Source organism: Anguilla anguilla, chromosome 15, assembly GCF_013347855.1.
Source record: "Anguilla anguilla isolate fAngAng1 chromosome 15, fAngAng1.pri, whole genome shotgun sequence".
Classification (NCBI taxonomy): Eukaryota; Metazoa; Chordata; class Actinopteri; order Anguilliformes; family Anguillidae; genus Anguilla; species Anguilla anguilla.
The window spans coordinates 29,811,403-29,835,578 of NC_049215.1; the positions used below are offsets into that span (position 1 = coordinate 29,811,403).

Genomic DNA, 24,176 nt, shown 5'->3' on the forward strand with positions numbered 1-24,176 from the left:
ACTTGTACCTTTTTTTTTGTGTTCAGAGGCTTCCATGCTTTGCATGTGCTGTATAAGCATGATTGTCATGCTGTAACTGTTTACTTTTTTATATTTTACATTTTACAGCCATGTATTTTACTGATACTACAGTAAGTTTAAATTTCTTAAAGCGTTGTATTTGTCAAACTTGGGTTGAGATGATTATTGAAGCCCAGATTCGTGAACATTTCTCTGCACTGTTGCCTGTAACGGGCCTGTGTTTCCTGTGTGAGATGCATCGGGCTAAAGTGCACTGCTACGTTGCTGCAGTTTTTTGTCATGGGCTCTCGGGAGGGTTACTTCCTCTCCTTGTCTGCAGTTCCACGTTTCCCTCAGACGAGAGCGCTCTGTACCTTCAAGATATTTGTTAGATAATGCTGTGTATTTGGACTGGTTGCGGCCTGTATTGTTGTGGCGCTGCTGCACTGAGCTTGTAGCTATTACAGGATATTGCTGCTCTCTCTCTCTCTTTGACTGTAGTGTTATATTGAAATTACTGTGTGTGTGTATGAATATATGAGTCTAAATATATCTGTGGATATATACTTTCTTTTGTGTCTGATTGCCATTGGTTTTAGGTAAAACAAATTCAGTGACATCGAATATCCCATTATGTAGATGTTTTATTCTGCATTTGGCAACAAATTGGCTCTTTTACTGGATCCAGTTTGTTGTTTACACAGTTGAAGCTCACCGGGAAGTTCAGTATTTATTATATCACCTCAGTCCTCTCAGCCGGTCATAATTTGCCTTACAGTACTGCCACTGTACTGTCACTCAGACAGCAAGTACCTTCTAAAGCTCATTATTCCAACCACACAAAAGGCAGGCAATATTAGGGTTAGTCCCCAGCTGACCCGTGTGTTCTATTATGTTTCCTTGGAAATCTGTCCTTCAAAAGTAAAATCCACATTGTTATGTACAGCAAGGCCCCACAGCTGCTTTTGCCCCTGAGGTGCCGTGCGGAGGAAACGGTGGCAGACAGCTCAGTCTTGTCCCGACGGGGGCTGGACGCGTAGGGTGTTGATCATGCTCAGGCTGGGCCGCGGGGTGGAGAGCGTCTGGGTCCTGTGGAACTCGGCGGTGGAGCTGTTGCCGGTGCTGTCCTGCAGGTGGAGGAGGTTGCCCGCTATGCGCATGGTGGCCTTGCGGACGGAGCCGGAGAGCAGGAAGTACAGGACCGGGTCCAGGCAGCTGTTGAAGGTGGAGAAGAGCAGCGCCACCTCGTTGGTCTTGTCCGCCACCCTCCTCCAGGAGCAGGGCGTCTCGCTGATCTGCGTGTGGACGTAGAAGATGCGGAAGGTGTGGTAGGGGACGAAGCAGACGGTGAAGATGAAGAGGACAAAGAAGGACTTCTTGGCCGTCCTGCTGTATCGGTGCGCGTTGGGAAGGTCCGGTTTGTTCCTGGAGGCCGCGAGTAGATTCTGGGCGATCTTGCCGTAGGAGACGATGAGACAGACGAACACTAACCAGAAGACTGCCACCATGAAGAAATTGAAGTAGGCCTTGCCTTTGGCCCCCAGCCTCTGCCTGTATTGGAAGCACTTGCCGCGCTCCTCGTTGCCCTCGGAGAGGGCGATCATGGGGACGATGGCGGTGAGGGAGAAGGCCCAGATTACAGAGCAGGCGAGGATGCTCCACCTGCTCTTCTGCATCCTGGACCTGACCCCCCGCTGGATCTTCACGTAGCGGTCTACGCTGATCAGGCCCAGCAAGGTGATGCTGACGTACATGTTCATGTAGAAGATGTTGCCCACCACCTTGCAGAAGACGGGGCCCAGCGTCCAGTGGTTGTGCTGGCTGTGGTAGAGCACGCGGAAGGGCAGGCACGCGATGAGGATCAGGTCGGCCACGGCGATGTTGATGAGGAAGACGCGCACGGAGTTCTTCTTGGTGTGGACGAACAGGAAGACGTAGAGAGAGAGGACGTTCCCCACCAGTCCGAACGCGAAGAACACGGAGTAGAACAAGATCAGGGGTATCCTCAGGGAGGTTTCATCCATCCTGCAGGTTTGGTTGTCACCTGCCGGAAGTTTGTGGCCTTGGGTGGTGGCCAGTGTGGCGTTTAATGTGACAACGTAGGACGCGCTGGAGAAACTTGTGGAGTAGAGGCTTGTCATTGTGCTTTGTATGTTGCTTCTTTCAAATTATGGAGATCTTCAGTCATTCTGAAGAAGAATATAAAAATATTCTTGTAACACTTCACTTTAATTGGCAAGTTGCATGATGCATCTGCATTGACTGTAAGCTTAGGGTTGTAACTAGGCAGCTGTTTCGTAGGTGACTTAGGTGCATTAACTGTCTTAACTACTGCTTGTATTTTTTCCACTGCGTTGTTGCCGTTCTCATGGTGTTAGTGTTAAGCAGTTTAACCTTCAGGGTCCAAGTTGAACTATGCGGTTGTTCCCTGCACTTGGACCGGTACTTCTCTCTAGGGTTTTCGTCATACTTGTTCCTGGTTATGGTTATACACTTTGTTGTACGTCGCTCTGGATAAGAGCGTCTGCCAAAGGCCTGTAATGTAATGTAATGCATCTCCTGAATTTTATACACTTGAATATTCTGGTTCTTGTGCAAGACTATTAGATTTATAACTGGGCTATAGCTTGACCCTCTGCCCCTACTGATTCCCCCATGGACCTGTGGCTGGCGGCCTGTTTTGTAATGCTCATCCTCATCCTAAGGTCTGTGATTCAGTAGAAAACTGTGGTCATTCTAGACTTTATGATTGGATCAGTTTTTACTAATCGGCAGTTGTTTATTCATCCTATTCCTGCATATCTTTGCATCTTTAAATCTCTTGCTTTTCACTGTGAACTAAAGCACACATCTCCCTACACCAGTAAAAGTCCCAATAAGGGTTTTTCATATTTTTCCCGTATCCTCAACCAGCCCCCCACAGTAAAGTGCTGTAACTCACCCGCAGGCTTCTTTCAATGCGAGACTGCATTTCGACTCCACGGCCGCAGAGAATCGAGCGTCCGGGTCGACCGAACGCACTAGCGCGCGTAGCCTGTTTGCAGAGCCAACGCTGTAGCTTTTCTCGCACGCTGTAGAGATGAACCGAGGTGACCTGAACTAGCCTTCGTTCAGCTTGTGGTCCGAATGGCGTCTCCCTCCAGGTTTGCGTCCGTGAGTGTGTGAGGAACCTCTCTCTCTCCCCCCCGTTTCTGCACACATCTGCGCATGGCCCTCAACAGGACGGACAAAAAAGTGCCGATGTGGCGTTAAAAGGAGGAAGGAAAAGCATTGACCGCATTTTTATAAAAACCACACTCCTCTTTCTTGTCAGATCACTGAGGCAGAGGTCTTATCTTCCCTTCTGATACTTTCCAAAACAGCTGCTCACATTACTGATGACTGAAAGTCACATTAGAATTAATTGCCCGGTGTTCTGGTGCCACAGCTGAGCTGAAGTGATGAAACGGAATGATGTGAGGATCCTGAATGTTGACTGGCTGTTTGCAGAGCAGCCCTGGGCTTTGAGGAACTTTGAAGTGGAAGTGCACAAAGAAGCTGCCACAAATAACTCTGCAAAACAGTTGTACATAAGCTCTGTAGAGCGGTAGTTGAAGACCCCTACTATGCGATGTTGTTGTAGGATGCGTATGCACATGTTGGCGGGGTCTGCAAGCCAGTGTGTGATTTGGTCCACCCTGTGGGTTTTGAGTGATGATATTAGTGCTAACATCTCTGTCTGTCTTTAACCATATCTCTACCCCACTCTCTCTCTCTTTTTATCTATATCTCTATCTCTTTCTCGTTTTCTCTCTTCTCTCCCTCCCCCTCTCTCACTCTCTCTGCCCCCCTCCCCCTCCCTCTCTCTCACTCTCTCTGCCCCCCTCCCCCTCCCTCTCTCTCTTTGTCCCCCCTTCCTCTCTCTTTGTCCCCCCCTCCCCCCCTCTCTCTTTCTCTCTCTCTCTGCCCCCCCCCCCTTTCTCTCTCAGCCTCACTGTGTACTCCTGGCATCTAAAGAGAACTCCGCTCCTGTGAAGCTGGGGGGGTTCGGCGTGGCCATTCAGCTGGGAGAGTCTGGTCTTGTGGCTGGAGGTATGCACGGCATGCTGGGAACTGCGGTAGTGTGTTCACGCTCAATCCATCCCTCCGTCTGGGCAAAATGGGTTTCCAAAACAGGCCCCCCACATTACCGATGGTCTAACTACAATACAGTGCAATTGTGTGCTGCATTAAAAAAAATTCTGAAATAATTGTTATTATCCTGATGTGTCTATCATTTAAGCGTTTGGCATGTGTGTGCTGCACTATTTTTTGCAATTATCCACATCTGTTGCATGTCAACTTAAACTCTTCACACCCAGTACGTCAGTGGCTTAATATGTACTGTATATACATACGTACATATGTATGTGTGTGTGTGTGTATGAATGAAATGTTAATATCTTTTGTTACTAAGTGTCACTATCCCCCCTTCCTCTTTTAGTTTACTTGAAATCAGGAAATCAGGCGTGGTGTTTGTGTGTTTTTTTTTTTTTTGTTTTTTTTTCTTTTGACGTGCCTTGGTGGTTTTTGAGTTATGAGAATATGCACGCATTTCCGTGTACTTGCACGACTTCTGATGTGGAAATGGACCGTGTCTGTTTTTTTTTCGCGAACGCGCTCGCCCCCTGCAGGCCGAGTGGGGACGCCGCACTTCATGGCCCCGGAGGTGGTGAAGAGGGAGCCGTACGGGAAGCCCGTGGACGTGTGGGGCTGCGGGGTCATCCTCTTCATCCTGCTGAGCGGCTGCCTGCCCTTCTACGGCACCAAGGAGAGGCTCTTTGAGGCCATAATTAAGGGGCGATACAAGGTAGTAGTTTATTTACATAACGCCCCTGCCGAACCGTGGGGCTGCTGAACCGCTTGCCCTGCCTCCCACTCTCGGCCTCTCCCCCCCTGGGGCGTGCGGTCACGTCTGTCTGTCTGTCACGGGCCTTTTGGTTTAAAAAAATATGACGACGTGTAATTTGATTGGCCGGATTCGTACGGAGACGATTCGCTCGATTGGCCTCTGGGGTGAGTGGACGGCGTGTGTGGGGCAGGGCAGCAGGGTGGCATGCCGCGGGTCAGAACCCCCACCCCACGGTGGCTCCGGGTCCCAGCGGCGCTACACCAATCTCAAAGCGCGGCGCGGCTGTCTGTGCCCTCAGATGAACCCGCGCCAGTGGAGCCACATCTCGGAGAGCGCCAAGGACCTGGTGCGGCGCATGCTGATGCTGGACCCCGCCGAGCGGATCACCGTCTACGAGGCCCTCAACCACCCCTGGCTCAAGGTGCGAGCGCTCCGCTGTGGGGTCTGTGGGTTCGAGGCTCCAAGGGGGGGGGGGGGGGGGTGCACTGCTCGGCATTCGCGATTTGGAAGATCCGGGCTCAGTGCCAGGTGCAGTGGGTATAGATCCTCACGGCAAGAAGGTCCGCTAGGTTCGAATCCCAGCTGCGACCGTTTTTTTTTTTTAGTGTGGAGCTTTTGCGTGTTCTCCCCACGTCCTCGTGGGTTTCCTCAGGTTACTTCGGTTTCCTCCCACAGACCAAAGACATGCAGGTTCGGCTAACTGGCGGTAAGAGTATGTGAGTGAACGCCCCCCCCCCCCCCCATGACTTCCACCCGGAACAAGCGGGTTAGATAAGGAATGGATGGATGTTTTTCTGACTGTGGTGCTGAGTGCTAAATGCCTTAAATATGAATAAAAACTGGTTGTTGCTGCCTGTCTTGCATTATAGCATAAATGCAAACTGCGGCCAAGTCTACGCATGTAGCTTATGATGAAAAAGTTGTAACCAGTTTAAAAGTGTAACTAAGGTAAAACCAAATATGCTAATTTTCTTACTTACCCTCCAGCATGGTATTTGGTATTTGTCCTTCCATTGTTCCTTCCATTGTTCCTGTGTTCCTGTTGTGGGCTGATGTGTGTATGCTGTCCTGTTTAGGAGAGGGACCGATACGCCTACAAGATCCACCTCCCAGAGACAGTCGAGCAACTGAGGAAGTTCAATGCCCGGAGGAAGCTTAAGGTGAGGAACGCATTGGCCCCCCAAGTTATTTTGTAGTTCACAGGAGTGCCCCATAGCCTTCCAGCTGTCTGTTCACTTGCAGTAAGCCCTAGCCTCATCACAACGGTTAGGACTGGTGGTCATGTGTAGATCTCCTTCAAGGAGAATGCATTCTACAGGGTGACACTCAGTGTGCAGTGCTGTCCTGACCGACTCTGTCCTCCATTCTGTCCTGTGGATCTGGGAACTAAGGCTCGGAATCCTAGCCCATGTGTACTGGAGATTGTGCTCTGCTAACTTGTGTTGATTGGCTGGGCGCTTGCTCTGCTGACGTCTGTCTTGTATGATTTAGATTTAGGAAACCCCCCCCCCTTTTTCCTGCTCTGAGTAGGAATGGTTATTGGTTCGTGCCATTCCAATAAAAATTAGCTCTCTACATAAGGCCTAAAGGGGGGGGGGGGGTGAATAGTCTGCTTATTTTTTTTTTTTTTTTTTTAGGGGGCTGTGCTAGCTGCCGTCTCCAGCCACAAGTTCAACTCGTTTTATGGAGACCCCCCTGAGGAGCTCCCGGACTTCTCTGAAGACCCCACCTCCTCAGGTAAGCGCAGCACCTCTGTCTGCTGTCGGAATGCGGCTGCTGTTGCCGCTGTCGCCCCCTCTGGCCTTGCCGCAGGCGTGCGTGCGAAGCGGTAGGAAACGTCTGTTTTGCAACGCTTGGTAGTGCTCACAGACTTCCACATGTTAAGGTTCAAGGGGACGGGTCACCAGTTAGTCTTTTTATAGCTCCCCACTGGAAAAACAGAAGTGCTCTGGGCCTCTTGAGCAAGCCCTCCGCTGTCTGAGGCAAAAAAAAAAAATTCTCACTTCCTCCTTTTCACTCAAAGGCCGGGGGTCTCTAACTCCAGGCCTGGAGGGCCGCAGAACCTGCAGGTATTTGTCGTTTCCTTTCAGTCGGCAGCCAATGAAAGGCCTTGGACTTGGCGTGTGGACTGTTTAGCCAACCAGTGACTTAAATTAATGACTCGTGCTGATAACGTGAACGAAAACAGTCATTGCACCTGACGCTGCAGCCCTCCTGGACTGGAGTTTGACTATCCTGTTCTGAGAAGTACTGGGCACTAATCCCTTTGCTGATCAAAGATGTGACCTGTATTTTATCAGAGCGCTGCTCTGTGGCTGGTAAACATGTGACCTGTATCTTTTTTGTGGCTTTCGTATGAACCATCAAAATCAAATCCAGGTTTACAAGGACCACAATCATTTCTACTCTACAGACTACTCAGTGCTACCCCACTCTGGTCCTAGAAATCCAGCAGGTTTTTGTAGGCCTTAAATTAGTGCAAACCGGAAACTGTCGGTGCAGGTAGTGCCTGAATTAGATGATTGCATGTCTGACTGGACCAACTACAAGCACTGTAGTGAACCTAAACCTGAATTGAGTGAATCTGGGTTACACCACTTCCACCTCCGAGACGGCAGGTTCCCTAAAATCGCCGTAGTTTCAGTGTAGTCAGCACCAGTGGTATTTATTTATCCATTGGTGTTTTTCAAAGCCTTTTCCGGGCAACTAAGGTCTCATTGTTTGTGCTGTAAATATGCACATTGAATTTCTTCTTGGAGTCTGGTTGCATGGGATTTAATCAATTATATAAACATAGTCAAACGCACACTGTCCTTCTCAAGGTTTATATTCCCTGTTGTTATTTTGTTTGTGGACATCCAGCAGCAAAGGTGCTGAAAACACAGCTGTCATTTACATGATTAAATCTAATCTTGGCACAAGGAATTCGATCAGGAAAAGAAAAAGAAATTTAAAGTTTTACTGCAGTCAACCCATTTATTTATTGTAAGAATAATGCCTACTTTTAGCATGTTTTCTTAATGGACTTTCTGAAGCTTTTCTTGTCTTGGTGCCTGCTAAGTCGTCATTTATTATATGTGTAATATTTGTTGTTTGTCCAAATGCTGCCCTCGTTCTAGGACTGCTAGCTGCAGAAAGTAGGTATCCCAGTGTTGCTGTTGGGTTTGAAATTTATCGTGTGCCATTTCTTAAACGCCTCCAACTCCTCCCCCATTCATATCAACCAATCACATCTTTAACATTGCCTTTGTGTGCTCTGTGATGTCATACTCCAATGGAACCAATAGCAACAGTGGCATGTTGTTGGGTCCCTCTAGTCGAGGTGTGCTTACCCAAGACCTGTAGTAGGCTTGTGTCGCCACCAAGCACGCACACTCCGTCAAAGATAGAGGCGATTCCCTTCAGTCGCCGGATGACCGAAGACAGTAGATTGGGGGGGGGGGGGGGGGGGGTGAGCGTTTGGTGCCGCCAAAGAAAACCTAGAAGCATTCAGAGAACACAGATACAGTCATGCTGTGTGGTTTACACATTACATTACATTTATTTAGTGGACGCTTTTATCTTTTCAAGCGACGTACAAAAGTGCATATCCTGGTCATTGGAACGACTACAAAACACAGGTACAATAAGGTACAATACTCATTTTGTACAGTCCTTTATAGCCAAGAACACAGTTCAGTTCACGCAGTGAACATTACTCTGACCTAACGTATGCCAAGTCAAACTAGGGGCAAGAACAAGCTACAATATGTAGGACGAAAATACAAATTACAATAAGTAACAATAAGACTGCCGTCCGGCGATCGTCCCGGACCTTCGTCATCCGCTCTGTGCTCGTCCTGACTACGGTGTGGTCACATCCCAGATGTGTGTGGTCGAGTACGTTCTGTGTCTGTGGCACCCACACACGTGCAGGGGGAACCGTTGTCACTGGGACAGGTGTGGTCTTGCACAAACCTGGACTGGAATACAAATCCCCTTCCAGTGGTGCAGTGCAAACTGAAGTGATCAGTGCCTGCCTTTCATTTCATGTTTATCTTTTGCTTTATTTAACCATCTGATACCCTTGCTATGTTTTTTTTCCCACTCATGTTAGTCTTCTTGCTGTTTGGTAACCTGGAAGGCAATGTTAAAACACTGTAGCTCATTTTTCCTGAAGCCATTCTCATCCTCAGTGAACATTATGCATGTTTATTTTACCTTATCAATATCAATAAAAAACTATGACTGAACGAGTTGCCACATACACTCTTTGGCTTGGCTTTGAAGCTACCATAGATTTGTTATTTCCACAAAACTATGGTTGAAGAAAGTATGTGGGAGTAAGAAGAGAAAGATGTTTGCTCTGCATATTGCTTGAAGATGACCGGCTGTATTTAGCTAATATGTTTTTCTGTTGACCTTTATTATGACCGCTACAGTGTATCTAATCCAACCTACTACAGGAATGATTACATATTGAATTTAAAATGCTCATTTATGTTGTACTCTAGGTCCATCTGGCTTAGCAACTGGATTTATGCCTCCTTAACTACTGTAACTTATGCCTCGTCTTCTACTGGAATTGAGGTAATGGTAAATGGTAAATGGACTGCATTTATATAGCGCTTTTATCCAAAGCGCTTTACAATTGATGCCTCTCATTCGCCAGAGCAGTTAGGGGTTAGGGGTTAGGTGTCTTGCTCAAGGACACTTCGACATGCCCAGGGCGAGGTTTGAAACGGCAACCCTCCGACTGCCAGACAATCGGTCTTACCTCCTGAGCTATGTCGCCCCTCCTGAGCTATCGGTCTTACCTCCTGAGCTAGGTCTGAACCTCATCGGGTCCTCAGAAATGGAATTCACCTTCTCTGTACAATCCTACCCTCATCGCTAAGGAAACCACAGTGCTGGTTTGCGGTCAGGATTGCAGTCCTGTGAGATTCAGTGTGACTGCGCTGAGCAAGTAATCACTGATCTGAAAGCTGTGTCTGTGTTTGTGTGCGTGTGTGTGTGTGTGTGCGTGCGTGTGTGTGCGTGCGTGGGTGTGTGTGTGTACTTGCGTGTGTGTCCGGATGTAGGGGCAGTCTCGCAGGTGCTGGACAGTCTGGAGGAGATCCACGCCCTGACTGACTGCAGTGAGAAGGACCTGGACTTCCTGCACAGCGTCTTCCAGGACCAGCACCTCCACACCCTGCTGGACGTGAGTGGGCACATAGCAGGCACATACGCACACTCACGTACACACACATACACACACACACACACAGACACACATGTACACTAACACGCATGCACAAACACAAACACCAACACACCCGACACACACTGACATGCACACACACACACACACACATTCTCTCTCTCTCTCACACACACACAAACACCAACACACACACAGACAAACGCACAAGCACTCTACAGTATGTGGGCATACTGTAATACTGCTAAGTGTGAGATATAAGCTTCTCTGGAAATTGAGTCTGAGCTTATATTTCTAGAGAAGTGTCTGTCAACTTTCTGAAGAACTGGAGGAGCCAGTAATTTATTGACACCATTTACAAATCACACAATTCAACCATGATGATGGAAAAAACTCTTCTTGTGTAGAGCACAGAGAGAGTGTATCTGATACGGAGAGAGTTTACGCTTGTGTGTGTCTGTCTGCCTGTCTTTCGGCCCTGTGTGTCTCCCTGGCCTGTCGCAGCTGTACGACAAGATCAACACCAAGTCCTCCCCGCAAATCAGGAACCCCCCGAGCGACGCTGTGCAGAGAGCCAAAGAGGTGAGTGCCGTCTATCACAGTGCCCGCTTTGAGCGCCCCGTCCCCTGAGGACCCCGCCCTGTTGGGTCAGTGAGGGCCGTCTATCACAGTGCCCGCTTTGAGCGCCCCGTCCCCTGAGGACCCCGCCCTGTTGGGTCAGTGAGGGCCGTCTGTCACAGTGCCCGCTTTGAGCGCCCCGTCCCCTGAGGACCCCGCCCTGTTGGGTCAGTGAGGGCCGTCTATCACAGTGCCCACTTTGAGCACCCCATCCTCTAATCATATATTTGTGATTTTTCCCCTGAAAGGTATCCCAATACTTAAAAAATGTTTTTCAGAGGATTATCTTTGATCCGTTCCATTTCATATCATTGGGTCCTTTTCATCAGGTCCTGGCGGGCTGGTCTGTGCGATTAACTGTGTGTGAAGCTGGAAATGGAAAAAGCCGTCTTCATGTCTTTCAGGGATTCTCAGACCATTGCATTCGGCAGCCAGGCTCAAGAGTGTTCGTTAAAAGCTTAGCGATTCGTGGTGACAGAAACAGGCTATTTAGTCCTTTGAGGTTCCTTATTTTCCTGTCGGTATCAGTGATGGTGAAAATGTTCTGTGGTCTTGAGAGACGCTGTCCTGCTCTCACGCCATGCACTGCACTTTGCTGCGACTGCACTCCCTCGCAGTGCAGTGTAAATGGTTAAGGAGCTGCCTTTGTGACTGAAAGGTTGCAGGTTCGATTCCCAGACACTTATCATTTTAGTGTGTATCCGGTTGTGTAATAAGTATAAATGGGCTTTGCAAAAGCTTGAGGCAAGAGCGTTTCCTACTGTAAATGGCTGTAATGTAATGCAACGCTATGTAATGTAATGTGTGAACTGCTGGCAGCTTTTAGCTTGCGGCTTTCTCTCTGTATATCTGCTCCGCAGTGTGACCACACCAGCTTTTGGCCAGTGGCCTCTTATAAGACAACCAATCAGCAGTACCCTGCTGTCTTATGGTCAGCCAATAGATAACAGTGGTGACGTTTTTCTTTTTTTCCCCCAGAAGTATTTCTGCTTTGCGGAGCCCGTAGTTACAGTAACAGTTCTCTTATCCAGAATAGATTTTTAGTACAGTACATTAATTTACTGACTGGTTATTAAGGCCAGCAGTAAATACAGAAAAACCGCTGCTAACACTTTTAGCTCAGTGCAGACGAGAAGTGCTGTAATCTAAAGGTGCCGTTTATGCACTGAACTGTTGTCCATAGTTCTGCGCAGGAACTGTCCAGCCACCGACGTGGCTCATTAGCGGAAAGCAGTCAGTCAAAACAATTGTTTTGTAAACATTTCCAGAAGTGTTGAAGAACACAGTGTGGGAACAGACTTTCTGTACTTTTTCACCTTCCAGCTCCATGACTTTGTCAAGCCTCCCCACCCCCCCACCCCGCACCTCCCATACAAGAAACCTTTCGCTACCACTCATCATCGACACATCGCACGCTTCCTCCAAATTTGCGTGTCTTTTTCGCTTTTGGTTTGCCGCAGTGCACGTGGCTCTCGTGAGCGTGCACGTGGCTCTCGTGAGCGTGCGAATGAGTTCCACGGAGAAGCGCGTGTCAGCCGTTAGTTTGACATAATTACGTTCTTTTTTTTTTTTTTTTTTTTTTTTTTTTTTTTTTTTTTTTTTGCAGAAGACCTGTTTTCACAATGAGCTGTTCAGCAGTCAGGCTATGAAGGCTTGCCGTTGGAAATCCCTTGAAGGGTTCCTCCGAGTGTGAAACTGGTGTTTTCTTTTCAAGCCCGAATTTTAAACGCTTTGAAATGAAGCGACGGCAACGCAACATTTAGAGGCCAGGCCTCTTAGTTCCGGTGAAGGCGAAACTTAATGCTACGGCATACGGTCACGCCGTAGACGATTCTACGCTTCCCCAGCAGTTTGAGGAAGGCCATTTTCTGTTTCGGTATGACAGCGGGCACCCCCAGGCACACAGCGATGTCCGTGTAGAAGTGGATCTGTGAGTGCGGGCGAGGTTGCGCTACAGCAGGCCGCAGCAGGATGAAGTGGCCTTCTTCCATCTGTCCTTTCTTCTGCTCTTCAGTCTTTCACGGCTGTCCTGGATCGGACAGGGAGGCCCGACTGTTGGGGTCCACGGGCGGGAAAAAATTCATCCGGAAAATGTTTTGCGTCCTGTCCCCCCAAAAAGGAATATTGGCTTGCTAGCTATCTCGCTAACTCTGGCGTCTGCTATCGCTCTCTTAACCAGAACGAATCAGTACCAGGGACTTGCTTTGATAGCTAGCTAGCAGCTCAGCGATATATATATATATTTTTTTAAAGTATGTCCCTTTTCAATGCCCATTCTTTGCTATCCTTTGCTAGATTGGTGCACACAAACTACACTCAGCCAGTGGAGTTGCCAGGTAAACTGCAAAGGCAGTATATTTTATTCCTGTAGCATACTAACAATGCAGAATCCAATAAAATGTGTCTTGTGGCAGACAGACACTCTCCTAGAATTGTATTGGCTGTTGCAGTGGATATGTCCAGAGGGACCATATATATCTGCAACTCTGGGTCCTGATGTATTGCTGTAATCCATCTCCTTTGGCAATTCTCGGGGGACGGATTGAGTGTGAAGTTTGTTTGGCAGAGTGTGAAAAAGCCAACATTTTCCCCTCCTCTATGCCACCGTAAAGCCCCCCCCCCCACCCTTTGAAAAAACCCTCACTTCCCGCGCACTCTGTCGTAGGCAGATGTGTCTGACTGTTGGCTTTCCTTAGCGTTGGACGTTCAGAGAGGTGTGGTGGTGTGGAGTGACTGCTTGATAATGTCGGTTTGATTCCCAGGCTGGTGAACTGCTCGTTTTACCCTTGAGCCCAGGTGCCTAATATGATTTGCTTCAGTAAATACATGCAGCTGCATGAATAAATGTTAAAAAAGAATGTGGGCTGTGTGAGTCTCGCTCTGCTAAATGCCTGAAATGTAACATGTAGATGTGTGATGTACCTGCATGCATGTACCGTACTGACAAAACAGCCTTTCCACCCAGAGAGACATGCAGTACTCCTTCACTGCTGTTTGAGTGTGATTAGGCAGGAGCCTCTTTAGAAGGCCCCTCTGGTGTCACTGTCCCCCAGTGGATTATGGGAGGTAACATTTTAGACCTCCTGTTCATTGAGTGGAGAAGCAGCCTCAGTTGCTGTCCTTTTCCGATGTGTTTAGATGGGTGATAACTTTTTTTATAATGTTCACACATCACATGCTTACTGTGTCGGGCTGCATCACACAATGATCAGATGTTCTGCCGCAACATGGCAAGTTGTCGTGACAATGATTCCTTTTGATTCTGCCTGCTTTGCTATGCTTCACTTTTAACTGATAACCACTCGTCATACCCGCATGCTGTAAATGAATCTTTTATGGGGGTAGGACATTTTTCAATGCCTTGGGCCTGCAAGGAAGGCGGTGCCACCTTAGACCAACACCCTGCACCGATCCTTCTTGATTGGCTGACGGAACTTCGGTTGGCAGAAGCCCCATCTCTGTGGGACTGTGAGCGTAAAGTAAGAGTGTGAACCCTGTGAGACCCTTGTGTTGAGACGTCACTGTGTAGCTCACCTGCGTGTCTGCTCGTGCTAAGAGATCCACCCGGAGCAAGGCCAGCATGGCTTTGAAACTTCTGGAATATGTAAGCCGAGAACGTTCTCAAAATTCAACCTGTGTCATAGCTTTTTTTTTTTTTTTTTTTATTCTTCCCCCCCCCCCCCCCCCCCTTCGAGCTTTCTAGTATTTGCACAGAGCCTGGAAAAGTCGGCCGTCCTCGCCAGCTCGTGTGTTATGTCTCACGGTCGTGTGACCTGTAGCCCCTGCGGTGGTGGGGATGTATAAAAGAACGCCGCTCTCTCTCCGACACGTCGGGGTCACTTAATAAACCATGAGGGGATTGACGGCAGGCCCTCCTGATTAACGTTCGGCGGGTAATGAGTGGTCTGACTGCGCAGACTCCTAACTCAGGCGTGGGTGCGATGCGCAGTTACACAAACACACACACACACCGGTGAGTTCCGACACCCCTGCAAGCAGTGTGTCCAAATCCAGCCACCTGTCCGAATGAAGAAGAGAGAGGCTCAGTGCAGCGTGCTGATTGGTGGCAGGGGCAGGGGGCGGGGAGATTTGGCGGGGGGGGGGGGTCTCTTGTTTTGTCAGCAGCGGCGGTGTGCTTGGCAGACCGCAGGCTGTGTCGGACGCGGTGCGGCTGTTTCCCACGGCCGCGTGTGACCGCGCACTTCACGCCCAGGCCAGCGCTGGTGTGAGGTCACCTCACCTCTCAGACGGGGGTTTCTGTCCGCAGGTGCTGGAGGAGATCTCCTGTTACCCGGAGAGCGGCGACGCGAAGGAGCTGCGGCGCGTCCTCACGCAGCCCCACTTTATGGTGAGCCAGGCGTCCGACGGAAAACAAAAATTCCCAGTGCCGGGGATTTGGGATAATGTGATGTCACTGAGTTGAATGAGACTTGTTACTGCCTGTATTTCTGTGTGCTGGGACTACTGTGTGGGTAACACTGAGAGACTGCTTGTGTGTGTGTGTGTGTGCGTGTGCGTGTACGTGTGTTTGTCTATCTGTCTGGGCAAGGGAGTTGTTTTGGTGAAACCTGTTTGTATATTGATTGAGTGAGTCAGTGAGAGACTGGTTTGCTTTCCCTTGACATGTTTTGGAGAGTCTGTTACTCTGTAGGAGGGCAGGGGCTGGCATGTATGGCTGTATTTGTAATTATAAAGTAATTCAATTCTTCATTAAAGTTGTTTGCATTTGAAAGCTTGTTTTTGAATGCAAGTCATGTAATATCAGTGGTCTTTTGTTTTAGTTTCATTTGAACACATTACAGGTTGCAGGAGCAAAAAGGTTACAATATGTCAGTGTTATCTTTTCCTCCTAATCAATTGAAGTTAATAAATGAAAGTATAAATCCCTCTGTCTGTTACTAAGTACTAAGTTGTCAGCTAAAGATGGTTTCAGCTTTTTTCCCAGTATCTTTCAGTGAGGAAACATAGATAGACAGCCAAGTCCTCTTATCATATATTACCAAATACTTTTTTTACACTGTTTTACTTCATTAATATTTCAGGTAAGTTTTTTTTTTTCTGGTTTTTCCTATCAATACAGCTATTTTGAGATCTAGAAACAGAGAACAGTACGTGTGCATGCGTGTGTGTTTGCTCGTGTGTGCAGGTGTTTGCGTGTGGGTGGAGGGGGGGGGGTGAGTGGGGGGAGGCGGGGGGGGGGCTAAACCACTAGAGCAAAGAACCAGACAGAGAGGAGGAGGTTCCAGCTATCGCCTGCTGACCATGATGTCACTGGGGCAATGATGTCATCCAGGCGACACACAGGGGAGGGGGAGGGGGGGGTCAGAGGGGGAGGAGGTACCATCAGGTGCAATCTGCTGAAATCCCAGCCTGCCTCTGGGTCTGCACGACCCACTCGGTGTCTGAGGAGGACTGAGCCGAGCGGTGAGTCCAGCTGCCGCAGATCCTGGTGAGCGCAGTCCGAATTTCAGCACCATTACAGCTCTGGTCCACTCGTCATCCCTCTGGGACTTCCTCTTCTTCTCACAATTCTCTTCTTCTTTATTTCGTGGTGTCATTTCCGGACTGCACTGCATGGAAGAAGAGGCTAATGTGAGGATATTAGCTGGATGCCTTTTGTCTAAATGCTAATGTGACTTTTGCACACTCTAATGACTGTTGCATTCAAGTTTTTCGGTGCTTATGGAAATGATTTGGAAAAATTTTTTTACACAGAGTAGGCATGCATGCAGGCACACCCTGAAAGTAACGGGAGAAACGTAATCCGGGTGGAAATTTCTGCATTTGAGCTTTTCCTCGGCGGGGGGGCAGCTGCTCCAAAGCGGCGTGGCGTGATGTGTGAAGGGTGGTGCACGTGGCCGGAAGGTTGCCGCATCGCTCTCTGAGATAGCGCAGCGCGGCGCTGTGCTGCGCGGTCACGCCGGCAGCTCATCCAGCTGTGCAAACAGACTGTGTGAGATACGCTAGCTAGCGGACCGCGGCGCGTTAGCGTCGGCTGGGCAAACACGCAGAGCCGATAACGGCGCTGTCCCTGGGTGGACGGGCCGTCCGAGCGGCTGTTTGCGTGACGTCTTTGTTGAACTTTCGTATTTAGACCCGGGGCTGCCGAACTCCCTCCCATCCTCTTATTGGCTGCTTAGTCTCTGAGCCAGAAGGTATTTACTTCTGAAGCGGCGGGGTGCGGGGTCGGTTACGGTTAAGGCGCGTCGCCGCGGTCCGGCTAATCGGCGTGTCCATTCGTCCGCCACGCTCCTCTGGCTGGTTTTGGGACCCCGGCGAGAGGCCGGGGGGGTGGTGGGGGACGGGGGGGGCGTTCTTGTTTACGGTTTGGGAGATGCACATGGCTCTGCGTTCCTGCTCACACATGCGTTCACCTACATTCTAGAAAGAGGATTACCATAAGCCACTGAGCTGCTTAGCATTCACCTGGAACTCTCTCTCTCTCTCTCTCTTACTCTGTATCTCTCTGACTCATTCTCTCTCTTGCCCTGTAGCTCTCTCCCTCTCACCTTCTCTCTCTGTCTTTTTCTCCCTCTGTCACTCATCTCTCTCTCTCTCTCTCTCTCTCTCACTCTCTCTTTCTCTTTCTCTTTCTGTCTTCCTGTCCTTCCACCTTAGAGGCTAGGCCCTGTTGACTGAGGGAGTCCTGTTGCCACGGCAACCCTCACTTTGCCCTCATGTTTCATCCCGCTCTGCGGTGAAGGGACAGAGTGACATTTTGTCCCTGTGACAGGGCAAGGCAGGCTTGTTTTGGCTTTCATCCAGCACCCCCCTCACCCCCCAAGTGCTTGAGTGTGTGGGAAGAGGTCCCATTGCCCTGGAATGTCAAAAAGAGATTTTCAACTGGATTCACCTGTTTGTGTTCAGACACTGTTTAACCATGATTAATATACCTCTTCTATTTTACCACATAGTTATTCACTGGGTTTATAGACTCAGATAGGATGCAGAATAAATTGTATTTTGTCTGTGCTTGTGTATATGTGTGTGTGTGTGTGCGCGTGTCTGTATGTGTGTTTGTGTGCGTGTCTGTGTGTGTGTGTTTGTGTGTGTGTGTGTGTGTGTTTCTGTGCGTGTGTGTGTGTGTGTGTGTGTGTGTGTGTTTCTGTGCGTGTGTGTGTGTGTGTGTGTGCGTGTGTGTGTGTGTGTGTGTGTGTGTGTATGTTTGTGTGTGTGTGACAGTGAGTCAGATCTCTGCTGTCTGTGCTCCAGGCCTTATTGCAGACCCATGATGTCGTGGCGCACGAGGTGTACAGCGACGAGGCTCTGAGGGTCACCCCCCCGCCCACCTCGCCTTACCTGAACGGGGACTCGCCCGAGAGCACCAACGGCGACATGGACCTGGAGAACGTCACCCGCGTGCGGCTGGTGCAGTTCCAGAAGAACACCGAGGAGCCGATGGTACTGTTCCTCAGGCCCTCCTGTGCGCTCTTTCTCTCGCACTCGCTTTCTCACTCATCCACTCACTCACTCCCTCACTCAGTGACTGACTGAGCTGTGAAGTCATTCACCCATGCATTCACACTCACCCTCTCAATCGCTTGCCAATTCACTGACTGACTACCTCTCACTCATTCACTCGCTCACGTGCCCACCCACTCTCAGTCACTTATGAAATTAATAACTCAGCCACTTACTCATACATTCACATTTTCTAAGTCAGACTGAATGGACTGACTTAGTCACACTCACTCACTCTCACTTCCTCATTCACTTCCTCACCCTTTTGCAAGTGCATAGCAACACATTCCTGGTCAGCTGTTGACCTACATTGTGTGTGTATGTGAGCATGTGTGTGTGGCTGTGTGTGTGTGTGTGTGTGTGTATGGTTGTGTGTGTGTGTGTGTGTGGCTGTGGCTGTGTGTGTGTGCGCGTGTGGCTGTGTGTGTGTGCGTGTGTATGCGTACGTGCGTGGCTGTGTGTTTGTGTGTGTGCGTTCGTGCGTGCATGCGTGTGCGTGTACGTGTGCATGAGCATGTGCGAGTGTGTGTGTGTGTGTGTGTGTGTGTGGCTGTGTGTGTGTTTGCGCGTGTGCGTGCGTGCGTGCGTGCGTGGCTGTGGCTGTTTGTGTGTGTGCGTGCGTGCATGCGCGTGTGTGTGTGCGTGTGCGAGAGCATGTGCGAGTGTGTGCGTGTGCGTGAGCGTGAGCATGTGCGAGTGTGTGTGTGTGTGTGTGTGTGTGGCTGTGTGTGTGTTTGCGCGTGTGCGTGCGTGCGTGCGTGCGTGGCTGTGGCTGTGTTTGTGTGTGTGCGTGCGTGCATGCGCGTGTGTGTGTGCGTGCGAGAGCATGTGCGTGTGTGTGTGTGTGTGTGTGTGTGTGCGTGCAGCAGACTTACCCCCGCCTCTCTGCTCTTGCCCAGGGCATCACTCTGAAGATGAACGACCTGAACCACTGCATCGTGGCTCGGATAATGCACGGGGGCATGATCCACAGACAAGGTAAGCCCCCCCCCCCATCCCAGTATCACCCCCAAAATGGGGCCCCTCGCACAGCTGCTCCGGAGTTCTCAGGGGAGTGAGACTGACGCACCGACGCCACGGTCGCTTCATATGAGCAGCGGTTAGTATGTTCAGCAGGTGCCTGCGAATCGGGCCACGGCAGTGCCAAACGCACACAATCAGACACGCAATAAAGCCCGTCTCCTCAGCTATTCATCGTCTCACTGTTCATTAACTCGTCAGCGTGGAAATGTATGAACGTTTTGTGAAGGGGAAAACTTTGGAAATTGCGACCTCAATCTGTACGATTGCTCAGCGCTGAGCACTGGTAGCTCTTGGTGCCTCTTGGTGCCCTCAGTGTTTGTTGAGGTATATCTAAAATAGCATTTAAAATCCTAATATTTATGCCGTGTTTGGTGTTTGACCTGGGCCTGGTGTCTAGTTGAGTTGGCCCAACTAAGCAATCTCTGTTTCACTCGAAAATACCGCTCACTTCTTCCAGAGCATCTGAATTTATTTTCGAGCTCCAGTAGGATGTTTGCGTTGAAAGATTATCTATTGGTAGCTGTTGCTTCATAGAGCGCCCAGTTATGCTGCTTTGCCAGGGCGTGCAGTGCCCTGAACGGGGCAGGTGTGATGCGGCGAAGTCCCCGCCGGCGCCCCCCACTGGCCGGGTCATTAAGCGGCCTGTTCCCCGAGGGCTGCCGAGCTCGCGGTTATCCTAACGCCGTCCGGTTTTCGCCGTCCGCCAGGAACGCTGCACGTCGGGGACGAGATCCGGGAAATCAACGGGATCAGCGTCGCTAACCAAACGGTGGAGCAGCTGCAGAAGATGCTGGTGAGCGAAGCTCCGCTGATCACTAGATCTGCACCTTTTCTAATGCGGTTCTTTTGTTTTGTTTTTGTTTTGTTTTTTAAACCGCAATCCTCGCACCTTGAGAGAGGTGTCGAGGCTTTAGAACAGTAGGCTCACTCCGCCCCCGTGCAGTGAACTGCTCTTAGCCCTGCTGTACCTGCGGTCGCTCTGTGGAGCAGGATGATCGGAGAGATTACGTTTACGGGGGTTAGGAGAATGAATTCAGCCGAGTTCAGACGAACGTTATTTCACTCAAGAAAAAAAGGGATTTTATCATTTCCAAGATAGCATTTAGTTCTGCTATAAATGTGCGGCCAGTAACTCAACATTTAATATCAACAAGAGAGTTTTCAACAAAAAAAGCCTAGTTGCCTGCATAACATATACATACTTGCTCAATAGAAAAGAGGATAAAATGGCCTATTTTTCCAGTTTATTGGAATGGAACCATCCATAATTCAGTTCAGTAATGCAAGTTGAGTCGAAGTGGCTCTATTGGATTGGAAATTGTTATTAGCAAAACCATTGTCCTTCCCTGGAATTCTTTGCACTGGTTGAAATCACACTTTGATTAAAATGCATTTACTTTTGAGAGCAGTCCCGTTTTCATTATTTTAATCTATACAAAAGGGCAATGTACAATGGCTTTTGCAGTGTCGGCATTTATACAGCACACACGTATAGCTGTCTTCTCTACTTCTGCTGATTTTGTGTGCGTGTGTGTGCGCGCGTTTGCGTGCGTGTGCGCATTCATGCATGCGTGCGTTTCCATGCGTGCGTGCGATATCTTTTTATCTTTCCTTGTACAGCACTTTGGTCAACTTCTGTTGTTTTTAAATGTGCTTTATAAATATACTAACTTGTCCTGACTTTTTTTTTTTTTTTTTTTGGTGTCCCTGAAGTCACTTGACCTGACTTTACTTGCATGCGTTTCTGTGCGTGTGTGTGTGTGTGTGTGTGTGTGTGTGTGTGTTTCCAGAGGGAGATGAGAGGAAGTATCACCTTTAAGATTGTACCGAGCTACCGGACGCAGTCCGCATCCTGTGAGGTAAGGGTCTCTGTCGCTCCTCCCCCCTTTCTGCATCAGAGTTCTGTCTCCGCCCATTAGTATGTGTTCTTTTCTCCTGTAGTGCAGTATCTGGACACCTTGTGGTGGATGTAACTTTCCCCCGATAATGGAGTCACTGTAACTGCCTGCTGTAACTGTGAACCCTTTCTTCTGGGTGCTCCTGTTCCGCTCACTTCTCGCCAAGACGCTGTGTACATGTTTCACAATCAAGATATGCCCAGTTTACCCAAGATACCCAAGATTTGCATATTTGCCATTTAGTAGATGCTCTTATCAAGATTGACGTGCATTTTCTGATACAATCCATATTCAGCAGCATTTCCCTGGCTGGTTTATCGAACCTGCATCCTTGGAGTTGCTGGCCCAGCCCCCTAATCATTATACCCCCTCCTCTAATATGCTCATGTGGCTCCCTGTCCAAACCGCCCCCCCCCCCCCTCCACACACACACTCCATCTTGTATAAGCCTCATCTTCAGACTCCTCACACTCACTATCAGCATAACAGCACTGCCCTCCCTGCTGAATTCGAGCTCATTCAGGGTCTCCCCGTCAGCATTTCTCCAGCCTTACATAGACTGTCGGTGAGTGCAGGACTCCTGCAGGGTGTGTCCGGGCCCTTGCACACTTGTTTCGGGGGGTGGCGCTTGACCCAGTGCTCCTCACGTGCTTTCCAATCTGGGTTTCCCTCTACGCCGTCGTGTGGTACTTTCCCCTCAATGAACACGTTCGTCTCAGGAGATAATATGAACTTAAGGACCCAGAGAGCCATAAAATGAGACTATTGGCATCAAATGTGCCTAGAATACCGGTGCGGACTTTAGTGATTAAAGCCTCTTGGGTTCCACCCTGTGGCAATGTTTGGAATTGCAGTTTGGCTGTGGAATCTCATCAAAGTGCTCATTCGCTAGCTCTCTGCACATTTGAGGAGAAAAAATCTAATCTAACATTGCTCCAAATGCCTTGCTTCTCAGATCCTGCTAATACCTGAGTAATCCCAAGTGTTCTGAGGTAATTACTCGCACGTAATTACTGGAACAGGTTAATTCATTTTATTTTATTAATTTAATTAGGTTTTTTTTTGTTTCACATCTGTGTATAGCAGCAATCAATCAATCGATGCTTTTTAAGCATGGAGGCTAATCACACAAGAAATGTAATTGGCTTCCTGACCAGTGTCTCTCATTGAATTGCGCATTATGTACCCCGCCCCCGGCAGCCTGGAGTAAGACGCTGTTTCTCTCTCATGTTTCCTGTGTTGCCATGTGAACCGCACCATGTCTGTGTGGCTGAACTCTCTGTCTTATTTCAGAAAGAGTCCCCCTCCACCTCCAGACAGTCCCCAGCTAACGGACACACCAGCATTACCAGTTCCATCTTGGTAAGAAACTCCCACGTTACCCCAGTAGATCAGGATGAGTGCCGCCCATTCCTACCCTGCCTAATGTGTGGTTGTGAGATTTATGTAAACACGACTGTTTGCTGTGTTACATGTTTAAGTGTGGAAAGTTTTTTTTTTTCTTTGTTTGGACTTATGACCCCTTTTAACTGTCAATTTTTTTATTCATTTTTTTTATTTCTGTGGCTCTGCAGGACCTGCCAGCAACTATTCAGCCAAAAGGACGACAGGTGAACAAACGGGCCAACACCATCACCCCCACACAGACCATAATCACCCCCACATAGACCATCATCACCCCCACATAGACCATCATCATCCTCACATAGCCCATCATCACCCTCACATAGCCCATCATCACCCCCGCATAGACCATCATCACTCCCCACATAGAGCACCATCACCCCCGCATAGACCATCATCACCCTCACATAGACCATCATCACCCCCGCATAGACCATCATCACCCTCACATAGAGCACCATCACCCTCACATAGACCATCATCACCCCCACATAGACCATCATCACCCCCGCATAGACCATCATCACCCTCACATAGAGCACCATCACCCTCACATAGACCATCATCACCCCCACATAGAGCACCATCACCCCCGCATAGACCATCATCACCCTCACATAGACCATCATCAGCCTCACATAGACCATCATCACCCCCGCATAGACCATCATCAGCCCCACATAGACCATCATCACCCCCACATAGACCATCATCACCCCCCACATAGACCATCATCACCCCCACATAGACCATCATCACCCCCACACAGACCATCATCACCCCCACATAGACCATCATCACCCCCACACAGACCATCATCACCCCCACATAGACCATCATCACCCCCGCATAGACCATCATCACCCTCACATAGACCATCATCACCCCCGCATAGACCATCATCACCCCCACATAGACCATCATCACCCCCCACATAGACCATCATCACCCTCACATAGACCATCATCACCCTCACATAGAACATCATCACCCCGCATAGACCACCATCACCCCCGCATAGACCATCATCACCCCCGCATAGACCATCATCACCCCCACATAGACCATCATCACCCCCGCATAGACCATCATCACTCCCCACATAGACCATCATCAGCCTCACATAGACCACCATCACCCCCGCATAGACCATCATCACCCCCACATAGCCCATCATCACCCCCGCATAGACCATAATCACCCTCACACAGACCATCATCACCCCCACATAGACCATCATCACCCCCGCATAGACCATCATCACCCCCACATAGACCACCATCACCCCCGCATAGACCATCATCACCCTCACATAGACCACCATCACCCTCACATAGACCATCATCACCCCCGCATAGACCACCATCACCCTCACATAGACCATCATCACCCCCCACATAGACCATCATCACCCCCGCATAGACCACCATCACCCTCACATAGACCATCATCACCCCCACATAGCCCATCATCGCCCCCGCATAGACCATCATCATCCTCACATAGACCATCATCACCCCCGCATAGACTATCATCACCCTCACATAGACCATCATCACCCCCACATAGACCACCATCACCCCCACATAGACCATCATCACCCCCGCATAGACCATCATCACCCCCGCATAGACCATCATCACCCTCACATAGACCATCATCACCCTCACATAGACCATCACCACCCTCACATAGACCATCATCACCCTCACATAGACCA

The 24,176-nt window shown here is 49.3% G+C and overlaps 2 protein-coding genes across 12 annotated transcripts in view; one reads left to right on the forward strand and one right to left on the reverse strand.

Moving 5' to 3' along the window:
* The window catches only part of LOC118213988 (peripheral plasma membrane protein CASK-like), a 156,430-nt gene that overhangs the window by 119,088 nt on the left and 13,166 nt on the right, over positions 1–24,176 (forward strand). For 4 of the 11 annotated variants that reach the window (XM_035393309.1, XM_035393304.1, XM_035393307.1 and 1 more), the window contains exons 6-20: positions 3,969–4,071; positions 4,653–4,831; positions 5,169–5,291; positions 5,947–6,030; positions 6,508–6,607; positions 7,990–8,007; positions 9,931–10,052; positions 10,557–10,634; positions 14,938–15,018; positions 17,883–18,071; positions 19,031–19,109; positions 19,862–19,947; positions 20,945–21,013; positions 22,346–22,414; positions 22,627–22,662. In XM_035393309.1, the coding sequence (XP_035249200.1) occupies positions 3,969–4,071; positions 4,653–4,831; positions 5,169–5,291; positions 5,947–6,030; positions 6,508–6,607; positions 7,990–8,007; positions 9,931–10,052; positions 10,557–10,634; positions 14,938–15,018; positions 17,883–18,071; positions 19,031–19,109; positions 19,862–19,947; positions 20,945–21,013; positions 22,346–22,414; positions 22,627–22,662 (1,416 nt within the window). The remainder of the gene's footprint in view (positions 1–3,968; positions 4,072–4,652; positions 4,832–5,168; positions 5,292–5,946; positions 6,031–6,507; positions 6,608–7,989; positions 8,008–9,930; positions 10,053–10,556; positions 10,635–14,937; positions 15,019–17,882; positions 18,072–19,030; positions 19,110–19,861; positions 19,948–20,944; positions 21,014–22,345; positions 22,415–22,626; positions 22,663–24,176) is intronic. The other 7 variants (XM_035393308.1, XM_035393310.1, XM_035393303.1 and 4 more) reach the window with 3 other exon arrangements.
* LOC118213990 (probable G-protein coupled receptor 34) lies at positions 627–3,678 on the reverse strand. Its single transcript, XM_035393314.1, has 2 exons — positions 2,942–3,678; positions 627–2,189 (listed from the first exon to the last, which is right to left on the reverse strand). Exon 2 carries the CDS (start codon positions 2,139–2,141, stop codon positions 1,008–1,010), a length of 1,134 nt encoding a protein of 377 aa, XP_035249205.1. The 5' UTR covers positions 2,142–2,189; positions 2,942–3,678; the 3' UTR covers positions 627–1,007.

Bases quoted from the DNA above. Each gene is read 5' to 3' on its own strand.
- LOC118213990 (XM_035393314.1), bottom strand. From the start codon at position 2,141: ATGACAAGCCTCTACTCCACAAGTTTCTCCAGCGCGTCCTACGTTGTC.